The 24538-nt window shown below is 37.3% G+C and overlaps 1 protein-coding gene across 8 annotated transcripts in view; it reads right to left on the minus strand.

Moving 5' to 3' along the window:
- Positions 1 to 24538, minus strand: part of HIPK1 (homeodomain interacting protein kinase 1) — a 54421-nt gene that overhangs the window by 9323 nt on the left and 20560 nt on the right. For 7 of the 8 annotated variants that reach the window (XM_055584674.1, XM_055584668.1, XM_055584673.1 and 4 more), the window contains exons 3-13: positions 23361 to 23484; positions 14184 to 14303; positions 13301 to 13387; positions 12191 to 12375; positions 11689 to 11851; positions 10668 to 10893; positions 5948 to 6069; positions 4870 to 5004; positions 2132 to 2274; positions 1550 to 1732; positions 868 to 1074 (exon numbers count right to left, since the gene is read on the minus strand). In XM_055584674.1, coding sequence (XP_055440649.1) covers positions 868 to 1074; positions 1550 to 1732; positions 2132 to 2274; positions 4870 to 5004; positions 5948 to 6069; positions 10668 to 10893; positions 11689 to 11851; positions 12191 to 12375; positions 13301 to 13387; positions 14184 to 14303; positions 23361 to 23484 — 1695 coding nt within the window. The remainder of the gene's footprint in view (positions 1 to 867; positions 1075 to 1549; positions 1733 to 2131; positions 2275 to 4869; positions 5005 to 5947; positions 6070 to 10667; positions 10894 to 11688; positions 11852 to 12190; positions 12376 to 13300; positions 13388 to 14183; positions 14304 to 23360; positions 23485 to 24538) is intronic. The other variant, XM_055584671.1, reaches the window with a different exon arrangement.

Genomic DNA, 24538 nt, shown 5'->3' on the forward strand with positions numbered 1-24538 from the left:
ATCTAACTAAACTTTTCATTATAGGTGTTTTTTAAAAAAGTTTCTTCACAAACTGATCCCTACCTTACAGGCTTTGTTCCAGTCAAAGCAATCCTGCTGGTTATATAATTTTTGTCATTATTATGTTCCTCAGTGGAAAATTTACTTTTTTCTTCCCCAAATCAGTTCAATGACCACTCTCAAAACTTAGTTATCATCTCTTCTATATGCCAAACACCAAAAACCCAATGAAAAAGAACACAGAACAATCAAGGCAACTGACTATGCTCAGACCAAGAGAGGTGTGGATCACAGTCCTTGAATGTATCCACTCTCTCTTAGTTCACTGCTCAATTAAACTTGGATTAAGGTGTTGGGATAAAAGGAAACAATCTGGTACTTAAATTCTTAAGCTGAATGATCATGTAGCAGTAGGGGGAAAGGCAGCCCTACTTAAAGCTCTACCTCTTCCAAAGAGGTCTGTTTACATAAAAAACTACATGAATTTCAAATAATCTCATATCTTCCAACTTGTTCCAATCAACTGTTGTTTATATGCTTCTGTTACAGTATCTGTTTTCAGACTCTGAAGTTCCTTAAAAGCACAGGATCATGTCTGTAGTATATAATGTGCATTCTAAGCCAGAGTAGCCTGAGTAACCATCAAATGTGTCTGAACGAATGACTTAACTGATGAACGTAAATAATATTAAAGAAAACCTGACAATGTTCAGTGATGGAAACTTCAGTGTTCTGGCTCACTCACGAAAGGCCATGCTTCCAAAATAGCCCTTTTCAGTCATTCCTTTCACAGCCGCTAGTCTGAAGCCAATAGACTAAGACCAAGAGCAGGAGCCACAGAGCCAGGGAAACTTTCACCTGTCTTACCTATTGGGTTTGTATTTGTTGTCCTCTTCCTCGTCAGTGTCGCTGCGGATGGTGATGACACTCACAGCAGGGCTGGGAGTATCTGGAATGATGATTGGCTGATGCTGATCCTGAACAGGAACTAGGGAATTATAAGAAGATGTGGTACGGAGGGGGCTGCTCCCAACCAGAGAGTAGACTTGAGATGGCAGAACATCCAGAGAGGACCTGCAACAAAAAGTCGTAAGAAAGCTCATTCAGGCTGGGTCCCCCAAACTATAATAGATAACTTACCCCCAGAACTCTTTGATTTCTTTTTACCAAATCATTAAGCCAATATATTTAACTATAAAAGTTATAAACTAACTGCTCTAACCAGAGTTTCCAGGGGCAAGAACACCAAATTAGAATATAGATTTTATTTTTGTATGCCTTTTTACCCACTGGTTAAATTTCACTGTGTAAAGTGGGCAAAAAAATAAAACATCAGCCACCATCAGGCTGGATTCAAAGTAGCAGCAGAAATAAATGATTAGTGTAACCAGGACACCTCTGTTCTGTGTGCATGCCCAAAGGTTAGCTCTTTTCAATTTGGCAGCTTCTTGCTGCTTCATACCAAAAGTGTCTATACTCCACACTCTAAATGCCAGGCAACATCTCTCTCAAACTGGCAGTTTAACTATCAGCCCTAACAGAGACTTACTTAGAAGAGACTGGAGCAGACTGTTTATTCTTCTTTGAAGGAAGGGAACTGGATTGTTGTTGTCTGACAACATGGGCAACGCCAACATTAAGGGGCTGAGCAGTGGCCAATGTCACGTGGTTCGTCAGCAAGGATGGCTGCTGCATGATAGTGCTGTACTGGTTGCCATGAGAGTGGGCATTCCTGTATTGACAGAAAGAGAAGCGTGAATGCCGAAAACACTCAGAAATTAGGACCAAATAGGTACAAAAAGCAATGAAAACAACCAAATAAATATTTTTTATTTAAGGCTGGGCATCTGGATTATAAAGCTTTGGGGGCTTTCGCTGTATGGTTTCTAATTGTAGAAGACTTCCTTTAAATCTGAAGAAATCAATTCCTGAACTTAGAACCTACTGTTTCCCTGTATTCGAAGTTTTCTTGTAACTCCATCTCCTAGCCTGATATGGATTCTTTTCTTCAAGGATTTCACAGAGATAAATCTTTCCCTTATTTTCTTCCTGTCTCACCAAATCTTCAAGAGCCCCTTCCCTAAGGGACCTGCCCTTGTAAATCTCCCAGAGAGGAGCACAGGGCACTTGCCTCCAGTCTGTGAGCTGCTGGCCGCTGCCCATGGCCTCTGGGATCACTGCAGTGGGCTGGACAGAGTTGTGTAGAGCTACCCCAGGCAACTGTTGCCAAGTGGAAGGCAGGAGAATTTGTTGGGTTCCTCCAGGCCAAGCCTGCTGTAAGGAAACACACACAAAAAGATCCAGACTTGACTCATTCTTGGCTTTTTATTTTTGCCTTTTTTTTAGATGAAAGAAAAATTCGTATCTTAAAAGAAGTTCCTTATAGATTGTTAACTTGCAGAGATTAAAAAAGGAAGGTCAGAGGGGCTCAAGGTTACAAGTCTCATACACAGGGAAAAAGAATGCATTGCTTTCTCTTAGCCACCTCCATAACCTGACCACCAGTGTATTAAAGAAAGGCAGATCCCTGTGGTTAAGAGTTTCTACTGCACTGCAGAGTAAAGAGGTAAGCTCCTGTTAAATGCTGAAGTAATATTTTTGCAAAGGGTCTAAAAATGTCCCTAGAAAGAATTAAGACAACTCCCTTGAGATTAAAAATAAGAATTTAAAAATGTGAGTGCCAATCAGATAAAAGACATCAGGTCAATTCGACCCATAAAACAAAGAGAAGAATTGTTCCTTTTTAAAAGTGTAGTACTTGGAAAATGGAGCCAGATGTGGATGACCAAAGGCCAAAATCCTTTGGCAAACAAGCTTATGCCAGCAAGAGAAAACTAACATTATTTATAGTCATGTGATAGAATTTTTTAAAGGCAATAAAAAAATATTTAAGAAATAGATGGAGTGTACCATATTTTGTTTTTAGTAGTTTCCTAAAATATGTGTAATTTGTAAGAACATAACTTGACATAAAAACTAATCACTGAAACAAAATACATTATTTGTAGTTTTTAACAAGCCATGCCACTTGCAATAGATATCAACAAATATGTTTTCTGTACTTCTTATGAAAATTGTGGCATTTCCTTTAAAAAAGGGAACAGATTTAAAGTCTGATTTTTAAACCTGAATTCTACAGTACAATCACCTACAATGTCTGAGTACATATTGTTCTGTTTCTTGAATTTCAAACTGCAAGGCCATCAACACACTTGTTTTAAAAATATTTCTGCAAGTAACAGATCCACTTGTTACAAATACCGGTTCCAAACAAGAAGCCTTCAAATTAGAGAAACTGCAAACATGTCTGCTACCATAAGCAGAATTCAAAACAAAACAAAACAGAAAATAAGAGAAGTATGTTAAGTCACACCATGCGTCTTTCCATAAGCCAACACCTGCACAAGACAAAGCATGTAGTTTAATACAGAGCAAGAAATAACATTTCAACGTGAGGCAGAAATCTGGCGTTCCAAGCGACGAACTGTTTTGACAGAGGAAGAGCAAAAATATGCAAAGCTTAGCAAATGACTAGTGCAAACTTAAGAGAAGCAGCAAAGGAGAAGTGTCAACTACCGTTCCCAACCTCAAAACTATAGGTGTGCAAGCTAAAACCAGTGGCTTGGATCACTCCAAGCTGGAAATTTAGCTGACTCCCTTATACTCAGCATTTATGTTTATGATGGAATTATTTTGGCGGTGACAGACTTTTAAACTGGAAACCAAACAAACCCCAGCAACCAAAATATGTATTCTAAAAGTGTTTTCACTCACATGAGTCCTTGAGAAACAACAAAAGAAATTTAAAGCCACTTTGAAAGATGGGGAAATATCAGGATTCAACAGTATCAAATAGGTTTTCAAATGCTTATCTGATTTTAATTTTTAAATAACAAAATGCTGGACATCAAATAAATAATTCTAACCACCCCTTAAAACCAAAACACATCCAAAAATCACTGTTAGTGTTCCAAATGCTGAAATATACCTCAAAGTTCTATCTGTTTGTTTTCTAATTTCTAAGACCCATACTACTACATTTGATGCTGTATTTAATAATTTTTCTCCATGACTTTTGATAACAAAGATATTATTCTTAAAGTTTTTCAATCGTATTTTCACCTTGGTATAAAGACCTATTTGTAAAATCATTTATTTACCTATAAATGAGTTCACTTTTGATTTCAACCAACAAATGAAATATGATCTAAAAAGGCTCTAAAGGGAACATGTTTAAATGGAAGCTATAAGCTGCCAATGATCATGAGTGGCAAAGAGTTATCTTCATAGGTTCGTGGAGGGAAAGTTAATACCAACTGGTGAATAAATTAAGAGAATCTTAAACATTTCTACATGCACAAAACGTTTAGAAGCTTGAAACAGTAGGTAAAGGAAGGAAGCTAACTTGCCAAAGAGTTCAAATTTTGGCCATCCAGGTACCTGTAGCAGAGCCAAACTAAAGGCCACCTCCTTCATTCTTAAGGTTCAGAAGGTAAAAGATAGGGCAGAGAACAGATGGCAGTGCTGAAGCTCTTCTGAGGCTACACCAAGAGCTTTCATCACACTAGGCTGGCAAAGAAGAACCAAAGGATCTGACTCTTTCAGAGTCACACTGAACACCAGAGTCAAACAGTGAGTGCTTCAGCAAATGTCAGGGAGGAAAACAATGAGACATTAAAGATGTAGCAAGAACACAGCCACAAGATGGCACATGCTTCCATGCCCTCTGCAAAGACTAAGTTAAAAAAATCTTTTTTGAAAAATGAGAAAACCAGAAAAAAACAGAACAAAAACAAACAGGAAAAAATTAAAAATAAGAAAGAAACCAAAGAAACTCCGTTAGTAACACAATCAAGTGAGGGGAATTACCAGTACAGCGGCAGTCTGTTCAACCAGCGCCGGCCGGCCGGCTGCGCAGCTCAGAGTAAAGGGCACCGCATACTGCGGTGTGATGGTGGCTACTTGAGGGTGAAGAGTTGCTACCATTAGTGGTGTACAGCTTCCCTGAAACGTAGATTAGGCAGGTGAGTGAAACAAACACCGAGGCAGGTTATCTGGATTCAGAAGGGTTTTCATCCCCCCCCAAGTTATTACCAACAAAATGCAGTAGTTTCACATCACTTAAAATTCATGTACCGAACACAACTTTCCCCTCCAACTCCGCACAGCATTGGCCAACTAGGTCAAATGTCAATGGCCTAAAGCAAAAAAAATATATAGGAATCCTTCTTGGACCAGATTCAGAGGATCAGGAAGCTGAGTTACTAAAAAACTCAGTTAACGGCATGTATTAAGACTTTCTCTTCCTCCTGCTCACAAAATGAGGGTTTTGGATTTCAGGATTTGCTATATGTCGTGGACCACAAACATTTACATACAGAATTTAGAATACAGTATCTGTTGTTTATAGGAATATTTCATGAGTTTCTTGATCACCTTAGTTGCATTTTGCATGGCAGGTATAAAGTTTTAAAACTTTCTACAGCCTAGTTAAACACAAGGAATGAAGGGATGTATTACTTGAAGAGATATCCTGATATGATCCAACCTCTCAACTATGATGAAATTCTCAAAGAGTAAAGGGGACACAGAGCAAAAGGGAAACCTTTTACTTTTAGAATTCAAGTGTTGTTACATGTTGTACTTTAAGAGCATCTAGATAAAAGATTAACTTCATCCTACAAAATTAAATTTACTCAGGGGACAATTTCTCAAAGTCTGGCTATTTAAGTCTCCAAGTCTAAGGAAGACAATGGCAGAGCTGCAATAGTGTTAGGAATGAGTACATCATTCCATTACAGATGTTCCATTTTAAGTCCACTGAATATGACCAAGAAAGATCTTATGGTCAAAGCAAATTTCATTTTCTAGGACCAAATATCTGATTCTCAACAGTGCTTCAGAGAACTTCAGCACTACTGAGTGTCCAAGCTGCTCCGGCTCTTACCTGTGTGAGGACCCCTGACTGTATCTGCAGTGGCTGAGCAGCTGGTGCCTGGGGGACAATTGGCACTGCATTATCCATCCTCACAGGGAATCCAGAGTGTTTTGTTGTTGCTTGTAGTCCAGCTGTAAAAAGCAACATCACAGTTATATTGCTTTGCTAGCTGTGGGGGGTACTACCTGTTTGGGGGCTTTTTGGTTTTTAGCTTTTCAGTTCAAATAATCCACCACCCAGGTTTTCGTTCTAGACATTTCAAACAAAGGAGTTTCACCAAAGTCTGAGAAGTTAAGTAAAGGGTGACTTGGTTCCCTTCAGGTTAGATCAATAGAAAGATGCTTGATAGGGGGAGGGCTACTTTCAGGAAATTCTAAAATTTTTTTTTATCCAACAAAGCTTAAAACATTATACTCATTCCACTCCCATTAACAATAGAGGCAAAAATAAACAACTTTGCTTAGTAAGTTACATTCACCTTTTAATCCACTAAAGACAGAAAAACACTTGAGCATTTAAAAAAATATAATCTATTAAAAGCAAAGGCTTCATAACTTTTGGTTAGATAAGGAACATTATAAAAAGCTCAATAATTTATTATCTCAGTCATCTTTTTGTTTAGAATATTTTAAGGGGATGTTTTTACCCAACTCCTCAAAAATATATTACCTAGGTCACAAATTAGTCATATATTTTATCCTTAACCAGTATGCGAACTGAAGGAATTATACCTAGGATAAAAGTATTTTAAAAGTAGACATTGTGGTTTACAGAAATACTTTTCACTACTTATTTTAGAAATCTGCTCTCATCACTAACAGCTTTCTAAGAAGACTCTTTGGTAGTTAATGGAAAGCTAAGAAAATTGAGAACTTTTTGTTGCCTTTAAAACAATGACCGTATCTCATTACTGTTTTACTCATTATCCTCTGGGCACACATGCTGAAGAAATGTTTTCTACAAATCAGGAGTATCTCATTCTGGGGAAAAAGGAGGCTCAAGATCGTTTCATCTTTTGCTAAGACTTGAGAAAAGAACCTTTAAAGCTTTCTTTTAAACCTATCCTGTCAAAGCTTTCTATGTAGAGAATTTAAGTTTCTATTATGCCTCTAATTCACTAAAGCTTGCATTTTTGTTAAAAGAGAGGATATAGCCATTTTAATTAGAATACTCTGTCAGTGACACTTTCTGGGCTATCACCAACTAGTTTCTCTGAAACTTACTATGGAGGTATCAAATGAGCACAACTCATACACTCTAATATGTTGCTTCTGGCAATTTTCCATTTCGTAGTTCAAGTAACTTAGTAACTGTCATACAGGAAAACATAATCCAGAAATGTACAAAGTAAAAGAGACTAGTAAAATAAGAATTAGAATACTCTAATAATAACTTTTTAAAAAGTGCTACTTACATAAAAATAAAAGGAAACAAATCCAGGTATCCAGATTTAAAAAATTACCAGCCATTCTTCCTAAGGCAATGCTATTTAATTAGAAAGCTGCTGCTGCTGCTAAGTTGCATCAGTCGTGTCCGACTCTGTGCGATCCCATAGACAGAAGCCCACCAGGCTCCTCTGTCCCTGGGATTCTCCAGGCAAGAACACTGGAGTGGGTTGCCATTTCCTTCTCCAGTGCATGAAAGTGAGAAGTGAAAGTGAAGTTGCTCAGTCGTGTCCGACTCTTAGCGGCCCCATGGACTGTAGCCTACCAGGCTCCTCCATCCATGGGATATTCCAGGCAAGAGTACTGGAGTGGGGTGCCATTGCCTTCTCCGAATTAGAAAGCTAGGTAACATCAAAATTCTTGTCTATATCCCCATGGCTTAGCTACATTATTATATTATTATAATAGCCTACAAATTGTTAGGAACTGAGGAGACAAAATTTAGAAAGAAATGTTCACTACAGAAGCTCATCTTTGTGTCCTAGGATGATGAAATAAAAGAGGACAAATTACAGAATAATAGTTGACACTGAGCAAAATGTATATCTATTTTGGTCAACTAGAATACTACAGAAAGTAGTATTTATATACCGACCCACAAATGTGACTCTAAGTATTAGACTGCTACAGTAATTTAGGCTAAGCCACAGCAGTCAAGATAGTTTAAAACTAGCTTTTCCAGGGAAGCCCCAAGTGGAAACAAAGAATTAACCAAAGGCAGCACTTTGGGAAGGCTCTCCCTGGGCCCTGAACTCAAAGTATTAAAGTTTTATTTTTGTTTTTGAACACAGCCCTTTAAATTAAAACAAAAAACCATGAAAGTATAGAAAGAAGAGTAAAACTATCTAATGATGAGGGTCTACTCTCCTCTAAGTATAGGCATCTTATAAAAGAGACGATGGTGAAACAGAAGACGGCAAACCTGTCCTAGAGGACTGTTGGGCAGAAACCAGCATATGGCTATGGCTGGCAAATCAACTGACAACTCTTTACCACTATTTGAGTTTAAATACTGAAAGGCAGTAAAGAATAACACCATATATAAACTATGGGCCTCACTGCCTGGGTTCAAACTGTGGTTCTACCACTAACCAGTCATAAAAAAACTGGGCAGATGAGGGAATCATGATCAATTTTCTCATCTACAAACTGGGGATAATGACATTACCCACTTCCAAAGGTTGGTTGTGAGGATGCATTAATACATGTAAAAGCACTTAGAACATTATCTGACATGCAGTAATACATATCAGTTTTCAACACTGTCATCACTTTATTCTAAAACTCCCTTTCCTTTGGAAATTTTAAAATTTGCTCTATCTAGCTCCTCAGGTTATTTAGGCTTCCTATATACGAAAACTCCAGTACTTTGGCTACCTCATGCGAAGAGATGACTCATTGGAAAAGACTCTGATGCTGGGAGGGATTGGGGGCAGGAGGAGAAGGGGACGACAGAGGATGAGATGGCTGGATGGCATCACCGACTCGATGGACGTGAGTCTGAGTGAACTCCGGGAGTTGGTGATGGACAGGGAGGCCTGGCATGCTGCGATTCATGGGGTCGCAAAGAGTCGGACACGACTGAGCGAATGATCTGATCTGATATACGAAAAAATTTTCTAAAGCTATACTTACCTAATTATACCAAAACCAGTTAAACCACTTTTCCCTTCTACCTCTTCTGTTTACATTTTTCTCTGTTAAAAGAACTAAAAGTTCTTCTGCCTCATCTCTTAAATCATCTGAGAAGCAGCAGAAAACGTCAGAGTCCCACATCTGAAAACTGTTACAATGAAACTCACTTTGGAAAAGGTGATGGGGAAGGAGATGGCTATTTGCTAAGTAGAAGAATCACTCAACATATGATAACCCAAAGTACAGAATTTACTATGAAGCACACGCAAAAAATAATTTGGTAAATTAGGCTAAATTTGCATTTACGGATTTTGAATCTGCTCCTCCGCTCGCCCTGTGGTTTCTCCCTGGTTTACATCGCTATCGCTCTCCTGTCCTCCCGGTAATCTCTCAGTCTCCCCTAGCCCCTCTTTGCCTTCTGCTTGCTCCGACTCTGTCAGAAACCAAACAAACAAGAGAGTCACAGTCAATAAGTAACTGAAGTAAAAAGATAAAAATGCTAACTGCTTCTATGTGAATTTCTATGAGTAGCCTGAATCCAGGTTTATTCCCAGAGGACACTGACACTGACTTTCTAATGGGAAAGTCAAGATGTTGTCAGAATATACCCTTAAAATAATTTAACTTTTTAAATTATTTTTTAAATGGTTCATGAGATCAATGAACACTGAACAACAATGAGAAAATGAGGAAGGATGGAAATGTGAAAATCAAAATCTTATTGTAACACATCGGGTGAGAGCTCCCTTCTTCAGCTACTCTGTTCCTGTTGATAGGCGTTTGTAGGAACAATATAATTTATAAGCTGAAGCAGATAATCTTAATAATGCCTTCCTCACACAAATACCTCAGCTTGTAGAATTTTTCAGTTCAATAATGATCTTTATTTCTGAATATAACTTAAGAGATTCCTATATTCTTAAACATGAGTTTTACATTTTTGAATGAAATTACTTTTTCATTTGGAATACTAATTTTATTTTATAATGCAATGATAGAGGAAATATGATTCAGTATACAGCAGTTCTGTTTCAAACAACTTTTTTCAAGATGTATATACTCTGCACATTGAGAAATACATGTTTATGCCAGATACAGGACATTGGTACAAGGTCTCAACGTACAAGAAAACTAGTATCGGGCAATTCAAATATGCTATGCTATGCTAAGTCACTTCAGTCGTGTCCGACTCTGTGTGACCCCATAGACGGCAGCGCACCAGGCTCCCCTGTCCCTGGGATTCTCCAGGCAAGAACACTGGAGTGGGTTGCCATTTCCTTCTCCACTGCATGAAAGTGAAAAGTGAAAGTGAAGTTGCTCAGTCGTGTCCGACTCTTAGCAACCCCATGGACTGCAGCCTACCAGGCTCCTCTGTCCATGGATTTTCCAGGCACGAGTACTAGAGTGGGGTGCCATTGCCTTCTCTGCAATTCAAATAAGTAAACAGTAATTGAACTCCTATGCGTCAGAGAGTATCATAATTAGACAAGTAACCAGTGTAAAAAAGGTCAGCCTTCTTCAGTTATCTTCGTTATCAGAGACTGAGTTTAAATCTATCAAAGATCAAAACTAAGCAAAGAGATACCTAATGAGGAGCTGCCTAAAGCAGGTAGGTCTGATATAGATAATACAAGAGTTTCCCCACTTACTTTGAAAAGCAGGTGGACATACTATAAATGTTTGCTGGAATGGATCTGTCTGAGTACAAATCTGGGTAGTTCCAGGCTGCAAGGAAACACCCTGCTGGGCGACACCAGGAACGGGTGCTGCAGATGATGGGTACAAAGCTGACTGGTAGTTTAGCAGGGAGACGTCAGAATTAGCCAGAGAAAGAGTAGCAGCTGCTGCAGTAGAACTGGAAGCTAGAACACTGGCCTAAAAATAAAAGGATTACAACCGGTATAAACATTTTCACATACACAGAATCTATCCAGAAAATTAGGAACAAAGTTTAAAAATGTAACGCTAACTGTCTTTGAAATAACTCTCCACTTAAGAAGTTCTTCCTATCTCTAAACTTAAGGTCAATTATAAAGTTGGAAAATAAAAAAACCAAGAATAAAAAACAGTTCTGCTCTAGTTGAAGCTATATAAATAAACCCCTATCTTTTCCTTCTTTGTAAAAAGTTACTGGATATGAGAGCTCACAGAATTTCATATGCTCTTCCATTTAAAAGGTAGAACTAGCTAAGAAATTAGGAAACTTAATGTCTTCAGAAACAAACTTAAATGTAAATATCACTGTTTGGCAAACAAATGCAAAACCACTCTTAATTAATGGAATTCATAGAAACAAAGAGTCGATCAGTGGTTGGTGGGCAGGACAAGATTCCAGTTTATCAGATAAGTAAATTCTGAGGACCTAATATACAGCATTAAAAAAAAAAAAATTACTGAAAACACCTTTTTATACATGTAATGAAACTATCTAACAAAGAGAGAGTCATTTGGCTGAAGTCAGTACATGAACAGCAATAATAACTAAAGAAGCCAGGTCCCACTTATTTGACTGCACTAAGACTGTCAGCACGTGACCAGTAGGTTCTACCAGTCTGAAACTTCTTATGAAGCGACCATCAAAGCAAAGACTGGTTTCTTTACCTCACCCTGTACTCTTACTAGGTTTTACCCCACTTAGGTTCTGAGTTTCCAAAATCATTTACTGAATACCTGATTGTGCACTGTATTGAGTTGGTTGCTGAAGCTCATAGTTAGATTTGTGCTTGTATTCGGGGCAACATGTGTGGTGAAGGGACTCTTGATCTGACTCACTGTATCATACATGTGGACCCTCCGTTTGCAGATCTCCATGTTCTGGAAACAAGACTTGACACTGAAAAAGAGATTAAAAAGTCAATGAAATAAATCTCTGATTTAAGAAGGTAGCAAATAACTCAAGATAAATACGATCAATGTTTTTCCCTCCTGAGTACTTTCAGAGAAAATGAATCAAGCATTTTTATAACCATAAGGAGGAAAAACACACATGTAATTTTTAATCTCATGACTTTTCAATGAGAAGAAAAACCATCATTGAGCCAAATATGCAAGTACCAAAGCCATTGCTCATGTGATACTTCCATTTAGCTGTAAGATAAACAGAGAACCTGTTGAGTGTATATCAACAGAGAACTACATCATGATAAAATGCCCCAGACCACACTATACTCACTGATTGCTATGCGGAAAATCCAGAAGGTGAGTCATTGTCACAAACTGGTGGTTAAGAGTTTTCAGAGGAGTAATTCTCTTATCTGCATCAATTGTTAGCATTTTTTTTAACAGATCAATGTATTCTCTTCGATCCGCCTTCTCTGCCAACATATCTGTTCCCTCTAAGTCTGTAGACATGTTCACCTTCCAAGGAAAATTTAGAAATACTACAGTTCATCACTTAACCTTTAACGCTGACATTTAACATCTGTGTTGTGTATATATATTTATACATATGTAATATTAATATGTATGCTTTGTGTGTGTGTGTGTGTGTGTGAGAGTCGCTCAGTCGTGTCCGACTCTTTGCGACCCCACGGACTGTAGCCCACCAGGCTTCTCTGTCCATGGAATTCTCCAGGCAAGAATACTGGAGTGGATTGCCATTCCCTTCTCCAGAGGAACTTCTGGGAATCAAACCCTGGTTTCCTGCATGGCAGGCAGATTCTTTACCAATGTATGCTTTATATATAAATACAAATATATGTAAATAGATAGATAGATAGACCTTAAGAGAAACACCTGATGAAATTTTTTCACAATGGAAGCTCTTATACTAAAACATTCAATTTGGTACAGTTCATTGGTAGAACAAAGATGAATAAGCTCTTTTCATTCAAAATCTGTATAAAAGAGATTAAACAAAAATGACTGTTATTACTTAAATACAAGTTTCTATTGCTGAAAAGATAAAATGAGACAGTATGTGATTAAACAGAGTTTGGAATAAAAGCCCTAAATAAATGCAGTTTTTAATGCAGGAGCTATTTATTCAGTAGAGAAAATGGACAAGAAAGAAACCTTCATAAATAATATTTCAAAATACTGACATGCATCAAGACTAGTTAAGCAAAAGCAAAGGAGAAATAATTCTAAAAATATCCTTTGCTAGGATTCAATCATTCTTTTAATATATGGCAGAATATTAATGTGTTTATGTTAAAAATGAAAAAAAAAAACCCCACTAGATGATGATAAACTGAATCTATCTTTAATATAACTAATGGAAGTGTATCTCTGATTAAGGAGATACACAAATGTCTGACTTTCTGAAACATTCCATACTCACCTGAGCCATATCATCTAAACAATTAAAAATGTACTTTCGAGCTTCTTTTGACTTGATCCCAGTTTCCAGTTCATGTTCTTCAGGTGTCTACAAAATACAGTTTTTAAAAAATTCCATCCGTATGATATTTCCACACTTTATTCTAAATTAAAGCCAGATTTCAAAGAAACAAGTATCATCATCTTCCCAACCAGAGGTCACAAACATGAAAGTAATTTACAACCAGGAAGTCTTCCAGTAGAGATGGGACCTTGATACCTTGCCTCCCTTTCAACAGTGATAAAATAAATGTGCAACCAATGATGTAGCACAGTTCCTGAAGAATGTCGGTTAAGAACAGACACAGCCATTTTTTTCTAAACACTACTTTCAAATGAAACAATATTTCAAATGCTAACTATTCAAAAGATTCAGAGACACAGAGTACTACTGGATTAATTAAATTACTCACATTTCAATGTTTTCAAGAAAATAGGTAAGGTCTTAATATGGGCAGTTATAAAATTATGCTGTTGTATCGTATTTATTGAGAATTCACTAAAAAAACAAACAAACAAAAAAAACCACTACTAAATTACTCTAGTTCTTCCTATCACTCAATGATAAGTAAGCACTACTCTCCATACCCTCTTCTTAGCTGCTGATTCAAATATATAAAATAATCTCAGCCAACTGTACTGGAATTTAATGTTTTGTTTTGTTTTTTTTTTAACTGAGGATAAGGCATATGGATACAATGAAATAATTTCTCGAAGTACTTCCTCCTGCAAATATACATTCTCACTGCCCACCCTCCTTCACCTCAATTTAATAACTAAACTTTGAATTCAAATTGAGATTAAGGAGTACAGGAATGAGTAGTATAGAACAATAAAAGTCAGACCTTAAGTCTCCATAGCGGGTACCCCAGATTAGGATCTCTGTTGAAAAACCTAGTTGTTTTTGTCCCGGCACTGAGAAGATATTCAGCTGGCAGGCCTTGTGTTTGTGAGATGTAACGAATCTGAAATGTCAAAATTATCAAAACATTGATTTGGAGTGAAAAGGGAAATTATTAAAAACTTTCACACTAAAATATTACTAGCTCTAGTCAAAAAAAAAAAGATAGGTACCACAAAGAAATTAATTATTTGATCAATACAAAGGAAATTTATCTGTAAATACATATATTATTCCCAAGTATTTATTCAGTAACTTTCTTGCCACTACACCTGTTATTTACAAGGAAAACTCAGTTTTGAAAATTTTCTGTGTGACCCTTTTTGGTTTCCTGTAGACTTCTGATACAGAGCTCAAAAAAAGATATTTCTAGGACAGAACAGAAAGTTTTCAACAAACTATTTCATGGATTACCAAGGTTGTTTGTTGGTACATTATCAGATTCAAAAGATCAGGAAAAAATTTCTATAAGCCTCTTTCTTCCTTAGCTACCTCTAGCTCTAACTCTAGCTCCAGTCAATAGTCCCTAGTCAATTGTCCCTACACTGCCACACAGTTTCTCTCTCATACCATAAAATTAAGCACTTAATTCAGTTTCTCTATTCCCACATCAATAAAGGGCAGGTACTATGCTCATTCATTCACTATTTATTCAACAACTACTTTGAACTAGGCTAGCAGTTCTCAAAGTGTGGTCTGGGGAACACTGAGGGGTCCCCAATATCTATTTAGGAGTCTATGAAATAGAAACTATTTTCATAATAGTACTAAGAAGTTATTTGTCTTTTTCATTTCTTTCTCATGGGTATACAGTAGAGAGTTCCAGAAGTGATGTGTGATGATGTCATTGCTCCAATGGCTAATGAGACATGTGCTTGTATAGTCTTGTGCTTTAAAAGTTTCCCAGTTTTATTGTCCACACCTGTCTTTACTTTCACAATTCTCTCTATCCCACAAGGCAATTTGCTCCTTTCCCATGCGGCTCAGTTGGTAAAGAATCTACCTGCAATGTGGAAGATCTGGGTTCGATCCCTGGGTTGGGAGGATCCCCTGGAGAAGGGAAAGGCTACCCACTCCAGTATTCTGACCTGGAGAACTCCACGAACTATATATAGTCCATGGGGTTACAAAGAGTTGGACACGACTGAGTGACTTTCACTTAACCAATTGAAAGGAAAATAATAGGTTTGTTTTTTTTTACGTTCCCCCCACCCCTCAGATATGCAGATGACACCACCCTTATGGCAGAAAGTGAAGAAGAACTAAAGAGCCTCTTGATGAAAGTCAAAGAGGACAGTGAAAAAGTTGGCTTAAAGCTCAATATTCAGAAAACTAAGAAGGCATCCAGTCCCATCACTTCATGGCAAATAGATGGAGAAACAGTGGAAACAGTGGCAGACTTTATTTTTCTGGGCTCCAAAATCACTGCAGATGGTGACTGCAGCCATGAAATTAAGATGCTTACTTCTTGGAAGGAAAGTTATGACCAACCTAGACAGCACATTAAAAAGCAGAGACATTACTTTGCCAACAAAGGTCCATCTAGTCAAGGCTATGGTTTTTCCAGTAGTCATGTATGGATGTGAGTTGGACTATAAAGAAAGCTGAGCACAGAAGAATTGATGCTTTTGAACTGTGGTGTTGGAGAAGACTCTTGAGAGTCCCTTGGACTGCAAGGAGTTCCAACCAGGCCATCCTAAAGGAGATCAGTCCTGGGTGTTCACTGGAAGGACTGATGTTGAAGCTGAAACTCCAATACTTTGGCCACCTGAGGCGAAGAGCTGACTCACTAGAAAAGACCCTGATGCTGGGAAAGATTGAGGGCAGGAGAAGGGGACGACAGAGGATGAGATGGTTGGATGGCATCACCAATTCAATGGACATGGGTTTTGGTGATGGACAGGGAGGTCTGGCGTGCTGCGGTTCATGGGGTTGCAAAGAGTTGGACACGACTGAGTGACTGAACTGAACCGAACACCTCCAAGAGCTTCCCGTTTGGTGCTACAGGTAAAGAATCCATCTGCCAATACAGGAGACACAAGAAATAAGGGTTCAATCCTGGGTCAAGAAGATTCCCTGAAGTAGGAAAATGGCAACCCACTCCGTTATTCTTCCCTGGAGAATCTCATTGACACAGGAGCCTGGTGGGCTACAGTCCATAGGGCAGAAAAGAGACAACCGAGTGACTGAGCACACATACTCCATATGAGAATGGCTATATTTAATGATGAAATTAGAAACTTGTAAGCAAGGATATCTTCTCATCTCTCCTCCCCAAAAACTTCAGTTTTAATTATTAATGCAATGTATATTTATAGACATAAGCTATATAAACAGAGCTGTTTGGGGGTCCTCAACAATTTTTTAAGAGTATAAAGCAGAGATCAATCTACAGGGCAAACCTGGCCTGCTAGCTATCACAAGACAATTTTAGACAGCAGGATATTACCCTGAGTCTGTGGGACATGTGAATAGGAACACTTTAAATGTGAACTTCTTTTGCATACACAAAGGGTGAAATATTATGTAACATCCAGGGTAAAATCTGTACAATTAAATACTATGCAGACATTTTGAATGATAGAAGTATATTTATTGACATTGTAAGAAAGATATTTCATAACACCCTAAATGAAAAAGCAGATTACAAATTAAATATAACCTCACTTAAATTACACTTCCCTGATTCTAAGAGGCATGTTTTTTCACATCAACATCTTTGCAATTGCAATTGCATGAGGATATGTGTTAACAACTGATAGCCATGATAAATCATGGTTTAATTGAAAGCATTCTTTCTTAGAGGTACAGAAAAGTAGTGCGTCTCTCAACCAATGGTATCTTAGATTTGATAAACACAGTGTGTATGTTCCTCTATATCCGTTTATATTTGAAACATAACTATATGCAGCACATATTCCCTCATTCATTCTTTCAGTAAGTACTTACTGAGCCAGACAATGATTTTTAAAATAAACATGGCTTCTGCCCTCATAGACCCTGCAGTCAAGTGAAGGAAACAGACACTGATGTATAATACAAACTGAACAGGTATCTTGAAGAAAATAAATAGGCTTCTACAAAAGGAACCTACCCAAGATGGAGGCTTGGTGAGGATAAGGTCCTTGAGGAAGTGACACTTTGGCTAATAAATGAGCAGGGACTGACTAAATGAAATAAATGAGTGGTGGAGAAGCTTTCCTAACTAAGAGAACAGTATGCATGAGGGCCTGTGCTAGAAGGAAACACTCTTAACCCGTGCGAAAATAATGCCAGAGGGTCTAGAGCAAGAAAAGCAAGAAGTGGTGTGAGAGCAAATCCAGAAAGGGAAAGAAGAAGGGGAGGAACAACCCACGGAGGGGCTCAGAGGCCGTATTAAGAATTTAGCCCTTTATTCTAAGTGACAGGAAACCACTAAAAGAGCAGAGGAGTGGGATCATCAAATTGGTGTTCTGAAAAAAATCACTCTGGAAAAAAGACTGGAGGGAGGCCAGAGGAGATAAAGGGAGGTTGTCCAGTAGCCCACGTACATGATGGAGACAGACTAGACTAGGGTAATAGCAGTAGGAAAAAACTGACTATACTCAAGAGGCATTAGGACACAGATGGTCAGGCGATGCATGTGTGACACTGCAAAACTACGCTTTCCTTCATAGAATTTATCTCAATTGTCCTATTTAATTATTTGTGTAATTATTAACGTCTATTTCCCATCACCAATATATAGGCTCCACGAGGGCAAGGATGTTTTATTCAGTGCTGTGTCCCACGTAATCAGAGCACCTGTGATACAAAGTAGGTACTCAATAAATGTATAAAGAAAATTAACAATTAAATGTGTAAATAAATATAAAATATACCAAAATGTAACAGGTTACCTTGGAGGTGTAGAACTACTAAAGCATGAAATTTTTGTCTCTTGGCTCACTGCATCTTTTCTAATTTTTCTACAATGATGCACTTACAAAATTAAAAAATTTTAATACCTGTTAAAGTAGAAAAGGAACTATCATACAGATACTGCTTTTCACATAGCTTAAAATAAAGCAACAAGAGCCCCACCTTTATGTAAATAGAAAGTGTTACTGTCATTTGTTATTTTAAACAATTGAAATGTTCCCAACAAAGTTGATGCTATTAACTAATATCTGGAGAGGGTACACACATTTGACTTTAAGACTCACAAACATTTGCTGTAAAATCTCAACTTTAGCATTTCCAAAAACGCCACAGCTGGTATCATACTTAACAATGAAAGACTGCTTTCCCCTTAAAATCAGGAACAAGACAAGAAAACCAACTCTTGCTATTTCTATTCAACACTGTACTAGTGTGGTTCAGTGCAAAGCAGCCAGGCAAGGGGAAGAAAGGAATCCAGATTGGAAGGGAAAATGGAAAATTTATTTGCAGATGACACGATCTTCTAGTTAGAAAACTGTAAGGAATTCATCACAAAAACTATCAGAATTAGAGTCATTAAAAAAAGAGTTCAAGAAGGGTGCAGAATACAAGATTACAAAATTCACTGCATTTCTATACACAACCACTGAACAACTGAAAATAAAATTAATAATTCTATTCACTATAGCATCAAAAAAAGAATACTTAGAAGTAAATTTAACAAAAGAAGTAAAAAAACTTGAACTCTGAAAATTACAGAACACTGCTAAAGAAAATGTAAATAAACCTGATCATGTTTATGGATCAGAAGCCAGTATTGTTAAGATGGTGATACTTCCAAAAGTCATCTTCAGATTCAAGCAATCCCTAAAAAAATAAATAAATAACTTTCTTGGGACAAAAACAGAAAAACCCACCCTAAAATTCATTTTGAATTTCAAGGGACCCTGAATAGCCAGACCAATCTTAAAAAGAACAGTTAGAGGATTCACTCATAGCTCAGTCAGTAAAGAATCTGCCTGCAATGTAGGATACCCAGATTCAATTCCTGGGTGGTGAAGATCCCCTGGAAAAGGAAATGGCAACCCACTCCAGTATTCTTGCCTGGAAAATCCCATGGACAGAGGAGCCTGGCAGGCTACAGACTATGGGACCACAAGAGTTGGACACCACTTAGCGACTAAATCACCACCACCTGAGGACTCACTGTTTTAAAAACTGACTGCCACCAGACAAAGACAAATACAAATGATGTCACTTACATGTGGAATCTAAAATATGACACATATGAGCTTATTTACAAAGCAGAAATAGACTCAATGACATAGAAAACAAACTTATGGTTACCAAAGGGGAAAATGGGATGAGAGGGATGAATTAGGAGTTTGGGATTAACAGATATCCCATACAGGGAACTATATCTATTATCTTATAATAACCTATAATAGAAAAGAATGTGGAAAAAAAAGTACACACACACACAGGAATCACTCTGCTGTACACTTGAAACTAACACAACATTGCAAATCAACTACACTTCAATTTAAAAAAAAGAAAGAAAGAAAGCTGACTACCAAACTATAGTAATCAAAATGGTATGGTACTGGCATAAGGACAGATACAGGATATAGGTCAATGGAAAAGAACCAACAATTCAGAAATAAATCATTGCATTTATTTATGGTCAACTGATTTTTGACAAGAATGCCCAGACAATTCTTGGGGAAAGACGTCTTTTAGAAAACAGTATTGAGATAACAGAAAACCCACGTGCAAAAAATTGAAACTGTATACTTTCCTCACCCAATATTCAAAACTTAAAATGACTCAAAAACCTAAATGTACGAGCTAAAACTATAAACTATTTGAAGAAAACATAGGAAAAAAGCTTAAATTGATTTGCCAATGATTTATTAGATATGATACCACAAGTATAAGCAATAAAAGGAAAACTGACTTCATCAAAATTTAAAACTTGTGGGTAAACACTATCAACTGAGTGAAAAGACAACCACATGGAATAGTAGAGTATGTGGAAATCATTTATTTGATAAGGGATTAATAATAAGAATACAGAAAGAACTCCTGTAGCTCAATAACAACAAAAATCCAAAAATGGGCAGTGGACTTGAATAGGCTTCTCCAAAGAGGATATATAGATGCCCAATAAGCACATAAAACAATGCTCATCACCACTAATCATTTAGAGAAATACAAATCAAAACCCCAAAGAGATATCACAACATATCCATAAGAATGGCTATTATTTTTTTAAAAAAAGAAAGAAAATAACCAGCCTTGACAATGATGAAGGATGGGGAAACTGGAACATTGCTGGTAGGAATGTAAAATGGTGTAACCATTGTGGAAAGAAGTTTGTTGGTTCCTCAAAAACTTAAACATAGAATTACCACATAACCCAGCAATTCTATTGGGTTGGCCAAAAAGTTCTGTAAGATGTTACAGAAAAACTTGAATGAACTTGTTAGCCAACACAATACTTTTAGCTTTACACCCAGAAAAAGTCAAAGTGTTAGTCACTCAGTTGTGTCCAACTCTTTGCAACCCCAGGACTGCGGCCCACCAGGCTCCTCTGCCCATGGAATTCTCCAGGCAAGAGTACTGGAGTGTGTTGCCATTCCCTTCTCCAGGGATTGAACCTGGGTCTTCTGCATTATAGACAGATTCTTTATTGCTGAGCCACCAGGGAACCCCCTTTAATACTCAAAGGAATTGAAAACAGGGACTTAAACATTTGTTTAAGGCAGGAAGAGAAGGGGACGACAGAGGATGAGATGGTTGGTTGGATGGCATCACCAACTTGATGGACATAAGTCTGAGCAAGCTCTGGGAGTTGATGATAGACAGGGAAGCCTGGCACAGGGTCCATGGTGTCACAAAGAATCGGACACAACTGAGCAACTGAACTGAACTGATACATAGCACCATTATTCATGACAGCCAAAAGGTGGTAACAACCCAAGTGTCCATCAACAGATGAACACATTAAAAATGTGGTATATATATATTAATATATTTATAAAGACACATATACACACACACAATGAAACACTAACCAGCCACAAAAAGTAATCAAGTTCTGATACATGCAACAGCAAATGAAAACATCATGCTAAGTAAAAGAAGTCCATCACAAAAGACCACATATTGTATGAATAAAATATACTAGAAGGGGCAACTCTAAAGAGACTGAAAGGAGTCCCTAGGTGGTAGTGGTGGGGCAGTTAGCAGACAATGGGTACTGACTGCTAATAAGTACTGGGTTTCATTTTACAGTCCTGAAAATGTTCCAAACTGATTGTGGTGATGGTTCACAACCCTGTGAACACACTGAAGACCACTGACTTGTACACTTTAAATGGCTGAATTATATGGTATGTGAATTATATCCCAATAAAGTTGTTTAAAAAAACCTCAGCTGTAGGAATAAAGATCCTGCCTCATGAATCTTTGTACAAGCAAAGATACCTCAAGATAAACTATCCCCAATCCTGCTCTACAACAACAACATCCGATTTATCCATTATTCAGCATGGGAAAAACAACTTTCTCCTACTACCCATAGTTTCAATCTATACACCAGGCAAAAATTCTCAAAACCACCAGATCATTACTTTACATGATAAGCCCCCACTGTACCTTAGCTTCTAGATCTAATTTTATTTGGTTCCACTTCCTAGGAACATTACAATATAATCTGTTTACTAAGTTTGAAGAGATGCCACAAAACAGCTGGCCTAGGGATGGCACTTTGGAGGCTATAATTGCTTGGAGCAAGGTTTCTTAATCAGGGGGTCCATGAATTCCCTAACTTTATATATAAGACACTGTGTACATATTTTCCTGAGAAGATTCACACCAGATTCTCAAAAGAGTTTAAAACCTAAAGGAGAGAATTAGTGAATTGGTTCAACTAATGGTGGTTTTCCATCATTTAATTTCCCTCACACTTATTTGTGGTTGTTAAAATAAGGAAGATGGCTCCTGGTTATCAAGTGGATGAAAGACTGAAAAATTAAAAATTACAAAACTCAACTTAACTGGTTATTTATCAAATGAGCAACTCATTGTTTATGTCAGACTCTGATAACAGGAAAGACTGAAGGCCAACAGAGAAGGAGGCAGCAGAGGATAAGATGGTTAGACAGCATCGCCAACTCAATGGACGTGACTCTGAGCAAACAGTGGAGGGGACAGTGGAGGACACAGGAAACTGGCGGGCGACAGTCCACGGGGCTGCAAAGTGTCGGACAGGACTCAGTGATGGAAAAAAACAAACAGCAACAGAGACAAGTCCAGAGAGCCAAATTTTTAGAAATTGGTAAATGCTACATCTACTCTAAAATGGATCTAGGTTGAATAAGGGAAAACACTATTTTACTCTTTTTCCTATTAGAAATTCAAAATAACCATTCATTTCTAAAAAAAAAAAAAAAAAATCCAGAAAACAACAAAACAAAACCTCGTGTATCTACTGTGTCCCAGATACAATGTTAGCAGTTGAGGATACACTGGTAGAATCAAGCAATCTCTGCCCTCAAAGAGCTCACAGCATAGTAGTTAGAACTGGCTTTTTGAAAGAACAAGAAATGAGAATTCACAATTTTATTCCATAGCAAAACTTCTCCCTTTAGGACCAGTTTCTTAGGAAGCTGCAGCATATCTTCTAAAGCTTGTCTATTCTGAAACACAGATCATTTATTAAAGTAACTTTCAACTCTTAATGACTTCCCTCCTAAATCCTATGTTACAGAGACCTAACACACACTGCAGCTTCCAGGGTCCAGTGTGTTTCAGAGGCAGAGAGTAATTACTTCAGTGTGTGTCACGTGTAAAAGGAAATAACAGCATTGAATGAGCCCAAGTTCGCTCTTAGAATTCCAACCTCACATCCTTACACTACTTTTGTATCTGAACTCACAAGACACATTAGCTAACTAAAGTTAAGTCTCACTACAGGTCTGGAAAAGTAGCAATCTAAAGTAATATGAATAAAATCCTTCTTAAAGTATAGAATTGCAAGTATAACTTCCAGACTAAAAAGCAGGTAGACAAAATTTCATTCTTTAAAATTTCATTGTTTCTAATTGGATTATTCTTTCCCTGCAATCTAAATACTTCACTAGTAACTTCTATTCCTCTAGCATCTTTCACCAGTTAACTACTTGCTTCCTATCACTATCCAAATAAACACTCTTACCTGATCATATTCTGAAGCACCAGGATAAAGAGGCCATCCCAGGAACAGCTCTGCTATCACACAGCCCAATGACCACATATCAATAGCTTCACAAAATGGTAAGCCAAGAATAATTTCAGGGGCTCTAGCAAAAACAAAAATAGCAGATTAAAAAAGATATACACTATTTGGGGAAACTGTGTTGTTCCTATTCTAGTATCAGTAAAGGTATACTGATTTAATGAAACTAAATACAATCTTGGGTATAATATCTGTCATCTGAAACTCTTAGCCCTAGATATGTTTCTTAAATTTCAGAAAGGTACTACCCGTGTATAAACTACAAACTGCATAATAATCCCTATAGAGTTCAGGAAGCATCACATAATCAAACACATTAATATTTCTGCAACAAAACATATGAGCAATCACACTAAGCCAGACAAATACCTTTAATAGCCTTACATTGATTCAAGTCAGGTCTTGCTAATAATAGCTTACACCAAACTTAGAAGAAGATTTAGTTTTGAAAGCTTTCTGAATTTTGAAAATTTAGCACTTTTTATCCTTAGCACCTTTTTAATTACAGAAAAAAATTAAGTGGCCTGACCAATAAATATCTCTTTGTGACAGATATGCCTTCTATAGAAATAATAGTGGTTCATACCCTAGTTCCATTATTTAAAAGCTGCAGGCAATTAATTTCTCTGTATCTCATGTTCCTCATTCATAAAATGGAGATGAGTACCTACTACATAGGGCTGTGGCAAGGTTTAAATAAATAAGTAAAAAAAAAAGATGATAATGATGACGATGTTGTTGCTCAAATATTAAAGCTCTTGATCAGTGCCTAGCACACAGTAAGCACTATGAAACTGTTAGATAAAACAATGACTATTATTGTTACATCATCATTTTTTAAAAACTTTGAACTCTCTGTGTGCTTTCAGAAATATTCATTTTGATTAATACTCCAGTGAGAAACCCAACCCTAGGGAACCTTAAAGAGAAGACTGCAGTAATATCATACACTAAGAGCTTTATATATATATATGAATACATCCAAGGCAAAGTCCCACTTACAGAGGAGACAGATGCAAATAGATTAAGAAATTTACCCCAAATCATATAATTAATAAATGGCAGAGCTAGAATTTGAATTCTAGCAGTCTAGCTCTGAAGTTGAGTAAATTGTACTA

The sequence above is a fragment of the Bubalus kerabau genome, chromosome 6 (assembly GCF_029407905.1).
Source record: "Bubalus kerabau isolate K-KA32 ecotype Philippines breed swamp buffalo chromosome 6, PCC_UOA_SB_1v2, whole genome shotgun sequence".
NCBI lineage: Eukaryota > Metazoa > Chordata > Mammalia > Artiodactyla > Bovidae > Bubalus > Bubalus kerabau.